Source organism: Choristoneura fumiferana, chromosome 2, assembly GCF_025370935.1.
Source record: "Choristoneura fumiferana chromosome 2, NRCan_CFum_1, whole genome shotgun sequence".
NCBI lineage: Eukaryota > Metazoa > Arthropoda > Insecta > Lepidoptera > Tortricidae > Choristoneura > Choristoneura fumiferana.
In genome coordinates this window covers 15,822,950-15,838,587 of record NC_133473.1, presented here as the reverse complement: position 1 = coordinate 15,838,587, position 15,638 = coordinate 15,822,950, and the positions used below count along the sequence as shown (strand labels likewise).

At 37.8% G+C, this 15,638-nt stretch overlaps 1 protein-coding gene across 1 annotated transcript; it reads right to left on the bottom strand.

Moving 5' to 3' along the window:
* Positions 1-555: 555 nt before the first annotated feature.
* LOC141444783 (transmembrane protein 184C) lies at positions 556-13,200 on the bottom strand. Its single transcript, XM_074110430.1, has 6 exons — positions 12,680-13,200; positions 12,163-12,402; positions 11,720-12,001; positions 11,326-11,431; positions 10,127-10,307; positions 556-1,494 (listed from the first exon to the last, which is right to left on the bottom strand). Exons 1-6 carry the CDS (start codon positions 12,940-12,942, stop codon positions 1,247-1,249), a joined length of 1,320 nt encoding a protein of 439 aa, XP_073966531.1. The 5' UTR covers positions 12,943-13,200; the 3' UTR covers positions 556-1,246.
* Positions 13,201-15,638: the final 2,438 nt, after the last annotated feature.

The following is a 15,638-nucleotide window of genomic DNA, read 5'->3' as shown; positions in this document are numbered from 1 at the left end:
TAATATTTTAACACATAATTTAATTTCGCGAGCCATATTTCGTTTAGTCACGGTTTGATTCTCAAGGTGCATAAATATGTAAAAAAAAAACAATAGTGTACCTTCTAGCTCTAGGAAACTACCATCTCAGAAAGTGTACCCATTACTTTTTGGGAAAGTGTACCCATTGGGAAGTAGGTATGCTTTACATTCATCATCATCATCCCAGCCTATATACGTCCCACTGATGGGCACAGGCCTCCTCTCAGAACAAGAGGGCTTCGGCCATAGTTCCCACGCGGGCCCAGTGCGGATTGGGAACTTCACACACACCATTGAATTGCTTCGCAGGTTTGTGCAGGTTTCCGCACGATGTTTTCGTTCACCGCAAAGCTCGTGCTTTACATTACAAGATAGAAAGTGCACGTTTCGGAAAAAGGGTTTTACGGGTCTAAACCATGTAAACAAATATCAATATAATGTAATGCAAATACCAAAATAAAATTTTATTTATTTCGTTTAAATTTTACAATTTTAGAGCAGTAGGTTGGTAGAAAAAAAAATACTATTTTGATAAAGAAATATTTTTATTTCTAAAACTTAACAGAGATACCAAACCTTTGGGGATGGTAAATATCACATTTTATAACATAATATTTTAAGATATATTCAAGTCAATATTGCAGATCATAGTTTTATTTACATTTAAATAATTTCATTCGTGAAGTGCAGGCTACAGAGTTTATTTATTCGCTTCATAGCATTTATTGAATATACAAAAGAAAGTTTTATTTTGGTGAGGAATGTTTTCTAACCTTATGTAAAGCTCATTTAACTTCTTATAAAAACTTATTGTGATTACATATTCCATTACATTCATATAAAACAATAATTATGCATAATATTATGACATCATGTACATCAAGCATACGTAGATTGAATTAAATCTACATTTAAATAAGTAAACACTCTTTTCAAGCCCTACTTATTTAAATAGGTACAATGATTCAAAAAAGGAAACAAAAACATTTGAAAATCATAAGTAAATGTAAATAACTAGCCATTAGAACTAGAGCGTAACTAGGAAACTTTACTCTCGTAAAGTCTGTATTCCACATATCTATTTATAACTATACATACTTTATTAATAAAAGAATAATTACTGTCCTTATTGACGGCATTGTTAGAGATGAAAATGATGTGGAACACAGTCATTAGTCGTGGGTAAAGTATTGTCTAAATCTATACTGTAAGTTGTACACGTGTCTCATACTTTCGGGTCGCGGTTGGATCGTTCCATGGAGTCGAGAAGCGGTTCGGTATCGGAGGCCGAGGCAGTCACTGTGGTGTCGACGGAACCGTAGGTGGAAGGTCGGACGTCGATGGATGGTTCGTCCACCGTCAAGTTTGGCGCAGAACTGCTCGTCGGCTCGCTGACAAGCCGAGAGCTCTCGTCATAACCTCGCGCCATGTGGTACATGGATTTACCACGCAGCCGTCGACTGAATGAGCTCCCTGTAAAAAGCAGTGTTCATACTGTAGCGAAATATGTAAGTAGCTGAAGAAAAAAAAAAAAGGGAATTCAAATTCCAAGTTACCGTCCGTATAGGGAATAGGGAGATAGTTATGATGAGTAAATATGACCTAAATGATGCAAAATCATGTCAAGGAACATCTGTTATGCCAATGATTTCGGGGGAGAAGAGGTGGTGATTTCGAACACAATTCCCATAGTAAGAAATAGGTAAAATTGTAAAAGTGCAACATAATTTGAGGATAACTTCTCATCGTGCTACGGGTTTATTAGACGGAAAGCGGACTGCAACATTTCGTACCTACTTGATACCGCGATGAAACGCACAATTATGATGCAGTGAACGAATGTCAAATGACAAAAGCAGATAAAGAATTAAATATGTCTACTTAAATAAGTTAAAAGATAACACAGGTGCAAGTGCAATAAGTTAATACATGCAAATAAAATAACGACGTTAATGATAAGTGAGCACAAACAGATGTTGGTTCTATTAATGATCATGTTACTTTAAGGTATAAATGATAACATATATTATATGTTTCAAGGTGAATGTGGTAAGTGGCGGGTGTTAGTAATGTAAGACCGCATATTTAAATAAATAAATTTATCGATCCAGATTGCCCGACCCACAGAACACTAAAAAAATATTGTTCTGTGGCCGACCTGATAATAATTGTTTTCTTTCTTTCACAGAGATAATCCATGCTCCCATGTAGTTTCGGTCGATCGGTACATTAATCATGATCGGTATAATCATGGTTGACGGCGCTGGGCAGTCGTGTATATTATTATGATTATTTTTGATCGTACCACCTACTAACACCACTTGTATTTTCATTGTAACTAACCTCTATGGATTCTGTCAGAAATAAATGTCTTATTATTATTATTATTAACCTCACTTGATACTTAAGTCTGTGGTATAGCCGGCGCCGGCTTCAGGAATCTAGGGGCCCATGTTTAAAGTATGTCACACCGATTTTTAGCTTTTTAGCCCCCCCGCCCCTTGTCACACGTATTGCTATGAAAATTAACATGTGACGTGACCCCCTAAATATGTGACGTACACAGAGCTCATCTTCAAAAGAAAAAAGAAGAAGATGAGCTCTGGTTGAGTTCGAAACGCGTCAGTGTAGTGTTGTGGTGGTGATAGATGGGTTTGTGTGATTTGTGTGTGTTCTTACAGTGTGGAGGTGGAGGAACTGCATGAACACGCATATTTTGCATAAGCTTAGCTATCGTAAGGTCGCGGGTGAGCAAGGAAATTATTTTAGTTCATTGATATGGACCTCCGCAAAGTAACGCCTGATTCAATAAATTATTTAAATTAAAATAATCTAATTTATTGAATCAGGCGTTACTTTGCGGAGGTTCATATCAATGAACAAAGCAATGAACTAAGAATCAAATTGTCGAATGCTTTACGTACGAGTTAGTTGAAATTAAACCAAGATTGAGAGAACACGTCTTTTTCTATCACCGCCGCTGCTTTCACCAAAAGAACCTTAATACCACAAACATATGGTCCTAAATCGAACCGGATCGATGAACGGAGCAGCGAGGCGGCCGGCCGGCGAATACAAAAGAACCCGCATTCCTTAGCTAATGAGGCGGCTTGTTTACTATCATCATGCAGTTAAAGTGTTACGCTAAATATTAAGTGAATAAAATCTTGTCTACAAGCTGTTATGAAACGTTATTAAGACTGTTGATTCTACAAATACAAGTACGCTGGGACTTATATAGACTATTAATGTGAAGTGTTTTTAGTAAAATACGTGTACCTATACTTAATTAATGATTTGAAGTCTTCGTCAAAAAAATACAACTGCAGAACAAAGTGGCTATTTATCATTATTAGAAGATATGGCTAGCATGATTCAAAAAGCGCAAACAAACATAAAGAAATGTCCAAAACAAAGACTGACTGAAGGTTATATTAAGACGAGATTAAAAACGATTGACGAGTATTGGGATGCATTTAAGCAAGCGCATAATAACCTCACTAAGTGCACGCCACGAGAACAAAAGGGATCAATGCAGTATTTTCTTAATGAAGATTTCTATAAAGTCGAAGACCTTTACACGTGTTTACAAGCGGATTTAACTGATCTATTAATGAAAATGGAGGCCTTAAGGAATACCGTAGCGGATTGTGATATCTCGATGTCATCGCAAAATGGTCAATTTGTTAATCTACCACGAATACAATTGCCGACATTTACGGGAAAGTACGAAGATTGGCCTACTTATGAAGATCTGTTTACAGCCCTTGTACACAACACTAAATTGACCAGCGTACAGAAGTTACATTATTTAAAGACGAGCGTATCTGGTGAAGCTGAATTATTATTACGGCATATACAAATCACAGAAAGCAACTATAAACAAGCGTGGGATTTACTTCGGAGTCGATTCGGGAATAAAAAGATGATCGTTAATTCTCTGTTAAAAAGATTATTTGGACAAAAGAAAATAATTAACCAGTCCGCAAGCCAAATTAAAACATTATTAGACACGACGACCGAATGTCTCAATAGTTTGAACAATTTAAGCGTGAGTACTGATTCTTGGATCCTGTAATTATATTTCTAGTGGGACAAAAATTGGACTCGGAGTCTTTGCTGGACTGGGAGAAAAATGCACATAAAGACAGCTGCGATGAAATGCCTAAATGGAAAGATTTAAAAAAGTTTCTTGAAGCCAAATTTCGAACATTGGAGTTAGTTGCACCTGCCACCGGAACTTCAAGAGAAAAGACACAAACACACAAAACTTTCCATATCGTAGCTGATGATAGTGAAGACAACCCTAATCGAGCTTTCCATGCCAGCATAACCCCACGCCCTTCGTGTACCTATTGCAAAGGTGAACATTATATATTCAGCTGCAAAGAATTTACAAGCCAACCAGTAGAACAAAGACAAGATTTCGTGAAAAAGAATCGCTTGTGTTTCAACTGCCTTATACCATTTCACAGCGTATTCAAATGTAAACAGAGAACGTCGTGCCGAATTTGCAGAAAAAGACACCACTCTCTTCTACATCAAGTGAAAGACATACTTCAAGAACAAGAGGCACAAATACCTCCAGAACCAGTACCAGAACAAAAAGTAGTAACCGCACACTTTTCCAAAGAACAACCCGGTCATCAAGTGCTTTTAGCCACGGCACAAGTAGAAGTTAAATCGAGTGATGGTGCTGCACACATACTTCGTGCTTTGATTGACCAGGGATCAGAGGCTTCATTTATATCAGAGAGAGTAGTTCAATTATTAGGATTAACAAGAACTCATATCAAAGGTGTAGTCTCTGGAGTGGGAGAAGGAACACAGATAGCAATAAAACACATCGTTGACCTCACAGTTTCATCGCGATTTAAAACAAATGAGATGCGGGTGAATGCTTACGTTTTGAAGACTATATCTACACGTTTGCCCTCGAAGCACATTGCGATGGAATGCTCTCAGATCCAAAAATTACAATTGGCTGACCCTACCTACAACACACCGGGAAAGATTGACATCTTGCTCGGCGCGGATGTATTCTGCAAGATTATTGAAGATGGGCTGGTCAAATTGACAGATGGTATTGTTGCACAGAAATCAAGTTTGGGGTGGATATTGTCAGGTCAAATAGAGAAAGAAAACAAGAACGAAGAACACAATGTAATTGCACTGCATGTAACTAGTATGGTGACAGAAGACAATGATTTATTAAGAAGATTCTGGGAAATCGAAACTGATGTGTACAAAAAGAAGAAGATATTGACAAAAGAAGAAGAAAATTGTGAGAAAATTTATACAAATACAACTACAAGAGATGAAGAGGGGAGATATATAGTACACCTACCGTTAAGACAAAACATAGAAGAAACTGTAAAGCTGTGCGGAGAGACGAAGCTACAAGCTATCAAAAGATTTATGCATTTAGAGAACAAGTTTGAGAAATCAGAGAAGTTAAAAACTGAATACACAAAAGTGATCGATGAATACAAAGAAATGGGTCACTTAAAAAAGTCAGAACCTCAAGAATGTAGCAAATCAGTATACTTACCTCACCTAGCTGTGATTCGCGAGGACAAAGACACTAGCAAAGTTCGAGTGGTCTATGATGCGTCTGCAAAGGGCTCGAATGGTCATTCGCTAAACGACACCATGATGGTTGGACCCGTCTTGCAACCAGATCTCCGGAGTTTGATTGTGACTTGGCGACAACATAAAATATGCGTGGTGGGTGACATCGTAAAAATGTACAGGATGATTAAGATGACAAAAGAGCATACACATTTGCAACGCATCGTATGGCGCGATAATCCTAACGAAGAACTCAGCAGTTACAATCTCACAACTGTAACTTTTGGTACGGCTGCAGCACCTTATTTAGCAGTGCGTACCTTAAATCAACTGGCCGATGATGAAGCAAAAGACTATCCTGATACAGCGCCGATCATTAAAAACTCATTTTATATGGATGACTTAATGGTGGGAGACGAAAACATAAAGAAAACGAAGAAAATGTGTGATGAAATCAGACAAATATTGAAGAAGGGAGGTTTTCAAATGCAAAAGTGGTCGAGTAACTCCGAAGAAGTTCTAGAATTTTTAAAACAAGAAGGTACTACCAAAGATGCTATAGATATAAAGCTAGATAAAATAATAAGGATTCTCGGATTGACATGGAACAGGAAGGATGATGCATTTGTAACAACAGTTGACTTACCTAAAATGAAGAGGCCGATTTCGAAGAGATCCATTCTGTCAGACGTGGCTCGGCTATTCGACCCGTTCGGATGGCTATCACCAGTAGTCGTCATCGCTAAAGTATTGATCCAGAAGTTGTGGCTTTGCAACTTAGAATGGGATGATGAGCTACCGTCAAATTTGTGCGAAGAATGGATAGCTTATAGAGATGAACTGATATACTTACGAAACATTAAGATTCCACGATGGTTAAAAACAACACGAAGCCCAAATGAAGATGTGCAACTACATGGTTTCGCGGATGCATCAACCCAAGCATATGCAGCCGTCACTTACCTCAGAGTAGTTAACAATGATGGAGTACACGTGACGATGATAGCATCCAGAACAAAGGTTGCACCGCTGAAACAAATATCAGTCCCTAAGCTAGAACTGTGTGCTGCAGCATTGCTAGCAGAGCTTATCCATGATGTTGCAGAGCTTTTAGGAATTCATAAAAATAAAATATTTGTTTGGACTGATTCGATGGTCGTGTTATCGTGGTTGCAATCAACACCCAATCGTTGGCGAACATTTGTGGCGAACAGGACGGCAGAAATCACACGAGTGATAGATAATAATCAGTGGAGACATGTTCAATCAGCCGACAACCCAGCAGATATCGCTACTAGAGGCATTAGAGCAAGCGACCTAGAGGCATGTAATATTTGGTGGAATGGACCCGTCTGGCTGAAGCAAGAAATAATATATGAGAGCACGGACATACCACAGACTGAATTGGAACTGAAATGTACACATAATTTAGTTTTGGAAGAAAAACCGATCTGGGAAAGGTTTTCGACTATGTCAAGAATGAAACGAGTTTTGGCATATTGTAGGAGAATGCTGAAAAAAGACAATAAAACGAGAGAAAGACACTTAACACCTAATGAACTGGATAAAGTAGAAGAAGAATGCATACGATTTTACCAAAATTTAGTTTACGGACAAGAAATTGAAGAACTAAAGAAAAAGGGACAAGTCAAGAAAAGAAGTTCTCTTATCACACTTTCACCATTCTTGGATGAGAAAGGGCTGCTAAGAGTGAAAGGACGACTTCATAATGCTTCAATATCTGAAAGTACTAAACATCCACTCATTATTCCTGGCAATCAGTATTTAACTAAATTAATCATCAATGAAGCCCATACGAAGACTCTTCATGGTTGGAATCAATTAATGATGACGTATATACGAAGCAAGTACTGGGTTATTGGGCTTAAATCAGCTATCAGAAAATGTATCCATAATTGCAGAACTTGTCTTGTGGATAAGGCTAAAGTTAAACACCAATTCATGGGCCAGTTACCATCAGTCAGAGTTAATCAGCATCGAGCATTTTTAAACAGCGGAGTTGATTACGCTGGTCCAATAGCAATCAGAACATCTAAAGGTCGTGGTCACCAGGCGACAAAAGGATATATATGCTTGTTTGTATGTATGTCGACCCGTGCAATACATTTGGAAGCCGTGACAGACTTGACTTCCCAGGCATTTATAGCGGCCTTTAGAAGGTTTGTGGCGCGCAGAGGCCATTGCCAACATCTGTGGAGTGATAACGGTACTAACTTCGTTGGAGCTGCAAAAGACCTTAAAGACTTATTTCTTAGTGGAAAAAATAATGTAGCACAAGAAGTAGCAGAACTGTTGGCCAATGATGGAACTACTTGGCATTTCATACCCCCAAAAATGCCATCACACGGAGGTTTATGGGAAGCCGGGGTACAGTCGGCGAAGAAACACTTGGCCAGAGTGAATAAAGATACCAAACTCACATACGAAGAAATGGCTACTTTACTGGCACAGATAGAGGCGTGCCTTAATTCCCGTCCTCTGTGTCTTATGGACAACACAACAGTACTGCCATTGACACCTGGGCATTTTTTAGTGGGTGAACCCTTAATAGGTGTCCCTGATGCAACATACGAGCATAAACAAGTTGGCCTTCTAACACGATGGCAGCTCATACAGAAGATGACACAGGATTTTTGGCATAGATGGCAAACCGAATATCTCAATACACTACAACAGCGATATAAATGGCAAGTGACAGTTCCTTCGCCCTCTATTGGAGATGTAGTGATAATAAAAGACGAGCTTATGCCTCCAACAAAATGGCTGCTAGGAAGAATAAAACACCTTCATCCTGGAGCAGACAGTCTTGTAAGAGTAGTCACTGTGCAATGCAAAGGAAACCATGAACTGAAAAGGCCTTTATCTAAAATAATACTGCTTCCTAAAGATATACAATAAAGAAGCCGAATGGTGGAACGAATATGACTTAAAGTGTGATGCATGATATTAAAAATTTACGTGGTACTAACTTTGAGATTGTGAATTTAAATCGTAATAATATACTCCGATACATACTGTGCCCATTGTTTGAATAATTAATTGCATGTTAATATATTGAAAATTGTAAAATTTAATTAAAAACTATTCGTTTTGGTGGCCGGTATGTCGAATGCTTTACGTACGAGTTAGTTGAAATTAAACCAAGATTGAGAGAACACGTCTTTTTCTATCACCGCCGCTGCTTTCACCAAAAGAACCTTAATACCACAAACAAAATACTGATCAAAAAGAATCCAAACACGATACATCTGCTATAGTTGTATCAAGAGTGTAACTATTAGTGTTCTGGATATCCTGGCTGCAGCATCAGGCCGAGAATTCCATAATTTTGCAAAGTTATATAGCATACATGGGTGTTTCAAATTTTAGGTCCCAAAAATGTTTGAAAGTAAAGTAAATACCCATTATGCGTCTAAGATTCCTACCGCAGCGAACAAAAGAGCTAATGATCTTGAAACGACTGAACCGATTTTGATAAAACATGTCTAAGATCCATCGCTAGAAAACCAGCTTTAAAAATAAAAAAAGCCGCATTCAAATCGGTCCACTCGTTTAAGAGCTACGGTGCCTCAGACAGACACACAGAATTTTCTTTTAACTCGCATCAACGTTTGGCACATAGTTCGACAGCTCTTTTGAAAAGATAGTAAGGTTTCTCAAAAACTTTTTTGATTAAGTGAAGATTTCCGGAAATAATCGCTCCCAAAGTAGCAAACATTGTGTCGTCCCCCCCCCCCCCCTCTATCTTGTAAACCGTTTGTCCAAAAATATCCGAAAAATATGGAAAGGTAACGCTTAATAAAAACTTTCTACGAAAATTGGTTTCATCATAATCGGATATACCGTTTTTGAGTTATTGCCGAAAAACTGCGCTTCTCAAGAAAAGGACGTAAGTGCCGTGAAGATACGCTCTTTTTCTGGTAATAGATTATAAGACTGTAGTAAGTGTTTTAATTGTTTTATAATTTTTTTTCGTAATGGCTACGGAACCCTATCTTGGGCGTGTCCGACACGCTCTTGGCCGGATTTTTCACGTTTCGGCATGGCCATCTAGATGCACGTCGTGACCAAGGAGCTTATAAATATACAAATACAACACTGGAGGTTGAACGCCGAACATCCGTTTGAAACAAGAAACTTGATCTTTATTACGTCACGAACATATTCCATCTCTTTCTTTAGTTAGGTTAAGAAAAAGATGGAAGTCATTCGTGAAATGTGAAAGAAAGAGCTGGAATATATAAATAAGTTCTGAGAGGAGGCCTGTGCCCAGCAGTGGGACGTATATAGGTTGGGATAATGATGATGCTGCATTTGCATTCGCATTCATTACTATATAGGAGGATATAGTTATCAAACACCAGTATTCCTTTAAATCGATAAAAATAGGTAGTTTCCAAATTAAGCGGTTAAATTGAGCTTTTGCGCGCAGCGCTAAGGCGCCTTAGGCAGCCGCCCCGGTCGTCCGTCGTCCCCTCTAAAGCCGGCACGGAGTATAGCTATAGTAACGTACCAACAACGCCGAGGTGCTCGGATATGTCCCGTTTGACATCGGACACGTCCCACATGGCAAGGAACGAGCCGAGGCACGACGGCGACGACTCGTGCTCGTGTCGCGACACGAAAGGTTTATACGAGAAGCTGTAGTGGTGCGCGATCGCCGCTAGGAACATCTCGATGCAGATCAGGAAGTCCTGGAGACAAGCAATCACTAATTTAAACATTGATAAAAGAATCAGCATGGACAACCACAACAAAGATGTCGCCGTCACTTTACAAGGCTTTCTTTGGATACGTAAAAACAAGGGATTTCGCAACAATAGTACATTGTGCATTAAGGGGCGTAAGAAGGGTAATACTAACGCGCGTCTATTAGCTCTTAATGACTCGAGTCTGTAATCCCCTTACAGCCCGTGATACACACAATGATACAACACTTCACAGCTCGGCAAAAGGAAGACGCTAAGAAAAAAACTGAATAAAATAATGGCTACCCGCCAATACAGGGGGCTACAACAAAATTCTAAAATCGAAGTTCGCATCGTACCGTCCCTCTCACTCTCGTACTAAATTAAATATATTTTGCATCAGCAAAATTATACGAACTTCTATTTTCGAATTGCGTAGTAGATTGTCACTTTTTTCGAGCCGTCTACCATAGATAATGCTAAGCTAACTATTCCAACATGCAAAAAAATATTTACTAAAATGATTGCAAAACAATTTGATATAAATTTAAAATATAAAAATAATGATGTTTCATGATGCATGGAAAAAAAATTATGGTGTAAAATTGGGTTTTATCTAAGTTTTAAAGATGTAGATAAAACGTTGGCTGACTTTAGTCTGAAATGACGTATCTACTTACTTTTTAAAACTAAAGTCATAACTTCCTCAGGAAAAATTGAGGCCATTGAGCAAGTGTGATGAAAATCTATTAAAAACATAACTAGACTAGATATGTTCTCATTTTTTTAAGTTTTGTCTAATACATACAATTGAATGATATGAGTAGTGTCAAATGTGACCAAGTTTTTTTTTAATTAATTTAGTACATGAATTATGAGAATATCACACATGCAAGGTGAGTAACAAATTGATGGAATAAAATTAGATGAATATGTATGTCTTCTACATTGTCTGAATTACATTAATAAAGAATCATCTGATATTTTAGGTCCAAGCTTTACCAAAGTTTACATGGTTATTTACCTGAAGTTGTGATGATATAATTTTAGGATCTCCTGGATTGTTTGGTGTTATAAATATTGTTGATATAACTCCACAGAATACCAAAATATTAATAATAACACCTTGGCTGTAAAAAACAATTAATTAATAATTTGTCACAATTAGCTAAATAGTAATGGGACCCTAGTGAAAAGGGGGTTAAGTCTGCAGAAATTACATAGCTATTTTCTATTTTATGTGTAAAGAGGTTTAAGTCGAAATCAGCTGTTCAACTTCTGCAGAATTAACCCCTTTTTCACTAGGTCCCCATGATCTATTATAGCTTCCAGGTAAAATATGAAGGCATATTTAAGAGCCACTCAAAACCAGAAAAAAACTTTATTTCACTGTTATTGAAAATAAAAATAAAACTTACAAGAAAGAGAAGAACACCACAGCTTTTATGCACAAAAACTTTCCAATTGGCTTCATAGGCTTAAGTTCCACTCTGTTGGCCCGGTAGAAGAGAACAAGGCAGTACATGGCCACAAACTGCGATAAGTTGTTTATAGCTATCATGTATGGGAAGGCCATTCTAGGATTGAAGTCACTCTCACCATACACACCACACAGTTCACAAATCATGGAGATGACAGTTGTGACTGGTCGCACCACTGTGTATTGGAGGATGCCATGTTTGCAGTTATGGACAAATTCACTGTAAACAATTCAAAAATGTTTTTCACTTGTTTTTGAGTAAAAAATTCATGAATAGTTTTTAACACACACTCATTGCATTAATCATCAACAATAAAGTTTTCCTCATAAGCTTTGTCATGGGATAAAGTTAGTATTATAAAAAATTAAACAGTATTTTACCTTCCCATTTCCCAAGGAGTGAGACAGCACAGCGGAAATATGTGATAAACCTGTGGCTTTGTCTCCAACACAGCTTCCAAGTCCTGGTCCTCATTGAGATAGTTCAGTAAGTACTTCATGAAGTTATAAATGACATAAGCTTCATAACATTCTCTCAGGGAATCCATATAGATGGATTGTTCTGGAAACTCTAAACCTAGCCATGCATTTAGAGCATATATTGGGACCATCCATAGTATTCTGAGGAAAAATTAAATGATATGTGATATGATCAAAGTAAACATTTTAAACAAACACAAAAACTAATATCTCAAAAATGTGATTGCAACATAATTAGGTAATTGCTATTAAGCAAATTAAAATTGATGCTCTATTCAATCACAATATTGAAGCATATTCTCTACCCATTTATTCTCTACAACAAGGACTAGAATTTTTTGTGAAAGGAATCACTGAACCTTTGACATAAACATCCTGTATATAGTTATTAATTATTATACTTACATTTAAGACTCACCTTATAATATGCTTCTGTAGAGAAGGCTTTGTGTAGTGTACTACATGTTGAATTATCTGCCATATTGAGATCGGAAGAGCCAGGAGAACAAAGCCACCTCCCACCAAAGATACCTGGTCCAAACTACTGAATCCATTGCTAATGGAGTGAGCTATCAAAATTGGCACCAATACAATAATAAGTATTACGTACAGAGCTATCAGTAGCGGTCTAATCCATAACCGCCATTTACTAAAGAAAGACAAAACCGAGTAAGAACACATCTTATTTTATTATTTTACATAACTAATAACGTAAACAAATTCAACTTCACACCATATTATATGCCTGTTTCATTGGAAACACACGATTTCCGAGCTAATTGGTAAGTTAGATTAAAATAATATAAATCAATTTAGTAAACAATAAAATAAGAAATCGTGTGGGTAGACTGATTTACAAAATTTTAATTAATTTACGTAGGTAATAAAAGCTAAAGTATCGCATCGACTTGACTCGACTGACTGACTGACAGTGACAGTGACACAACAAAGTCGCCGTACAATACCGACATGGAAATACCGACTTGATATTTCGTGTACACGCCCGCCCATAGAAACTTGTCAGTTTAACACCAGTTTGTATGGGCGTGTCAAGAAGCTTACACTGTGAGATAGAAGATAAAAGTAAAGGTCAAAACAGGTCAAAAATTCAGAGTTCATACTATTTTATGCAACTGTATCGTAATAGGGGTCCTTAAAACATGAGTGTGGGTTTATGAAACGAGGCGTAGCCGTGTTTCATAATGGGGTCACATGAGTGTTTTAAGGCCTAATTACGTACAATTGCATACAATATTTTATCTATATCCATATATTAAATCCTCTATCATGTGTTCAAGAACCATTGAGAATGACCTGCATTAACGAGAACTAGGTAGGTATGTCTGCCCCACGAGTTACGCTCGCGACTACCTGCTGCTGCATTACGATAAAGCTGTGTTCATAATAGAATCCAATGTCGTAATGCTGGTCATTACCTATGGTTTTTAAACGCATAATTGAGGATTTACTATATGGGTGTAGATAAAAAAAATAAAGTATTGCGGGGCATTTAGGATCTAAGCTGCTTGGGGCGTGTACACGAAATATCAGGTCGGTATTTCCATACCAGTATTATCCGTGGCCGTAAATAGTGTCACCCGTGGTCATTGCATGCTTGTGTGTTGCTATAGTAAATAGTGTGTAGCGTTTGTGACGGGTGACACTCTTTCCCGGCCCGTATAATACCGATACCGATCCTGATTAGATAGATAGATAGATTTATTTATTACTTCTATACTTATATATATATATACTTATTTAAGGGCGGTTAATAAGGAATTACGAACGAGAGTCTATTAGAAGCCCGAAGTCGAAGAAATATTGGCGAAATGGCGAATATATTCCAAATATTGGCGATACCTTAGGCTGCGGCCTACGGTGCGGCCTGCGGGCTACGGGCACTGACTCATTTACCGACCTTGGGCTTCATGACAAGAAAATTTGTACGGGCAATGACTCATTTACCGACCACGGGTTTCATGACAAGCACATTAAGGCCGAGGGTTTTATTTGGGGGGTTGCAACCAAGGTAGCCTGCATGTTTCGACACTGTTTACGAGTAAGTGTGATGAAAAATACATTATAAACACATGTCAGGTAATTATAACACAAAAGGATCGTCTAATGTATACAAAAAATATAAGTAAATAGAATTCACAATGTCAAATTAGGGTAAAATTAAATAATAATAATAATTAAAGGTAAAAACAGGAATATGAATCTATGTCAAATTTATGAAATACGTACCTATATGAACAATAAATTAAACAAATAATAAAATTACTAAAATGTCAAGGCAATAAAATTAAATATAAAATTAAAAATTTGTTCACAAAACTGTGAAAATTTTCAACCGAACAAAACAAGAGTACAGAAACAAGGTACTTACATAAAAAAATGAAATAAAAATAAAAATGAAATGCAAATGTCAACATAAAATTCCACTGTACTCTTTTAAAGAGTACTTACAATGACTTGTCCAAAAGAAGTTTTTTTAATGTGCGTCCAAATGTCTCATGTCTTATCCCAACATTCATTTTTAAGTCCGCGGGTAGCCGTTCATGAAGCCTAGGGCCCAAGACGCGCGGGTTTTTTTTTATCAAGCAGCGCCAACCGCCGCGGCACTGCTTGCAGTCGCCGGTTCTGTCGAGTTATTCTGCCTGGGATATTGACACGTTTAAAGGAATTAATATTTTGGCGTGTAAATATTGTAAAGGCTGTAATAGTCTTTACCCAGTCATTAAATGAAAAAGATTATATTTTAAAAGTAACCGACATGTATATTTGCAAAAGACATTGACACAAGTAAGAAAAACAAAAACTCTTCATTTGAAATCAGCCATAGACTAATTTCTACATAAAGTATGAAAAAAGGTTATCCCTAACAAATATAATAATATCATATTAAATATAATGACCCGGATAACTCACGTCTTAAATCGAGTTTAGCTCGACATGTTTCGGGCTAATCCGTAGCCCTTCGTCTTCGGAGCAACGCGACTCAGCGGCTGCTGCAACACGCGCACTGCGCGCCGCCGCTCTGCTCGCGCGACTACCCGACGAAACTGACACCGGCACACAACTACCCGCGTTTTCATCATCATTACAACTGTCAAATGTAGGGTAGCACACAACACTAACAATATCGCTCTGTAAAGGTACGTTCACACACACCGATGACGCAGCACGAGTATTTAACACCGTTTTCCAACTCGGAGGTACCGTCCAACCACAATCCCCGTTGAAATTCGGCCGACGACTAATCTCGATGGCTTCACGCACTTTCCGCGGAATTAAAAATTTCTCTCTCGCAAGTACAGATACCTTATCAAATCTGATATAGTGCGTCGAATCCGAGTTCATTGAGTGCTCGGCCA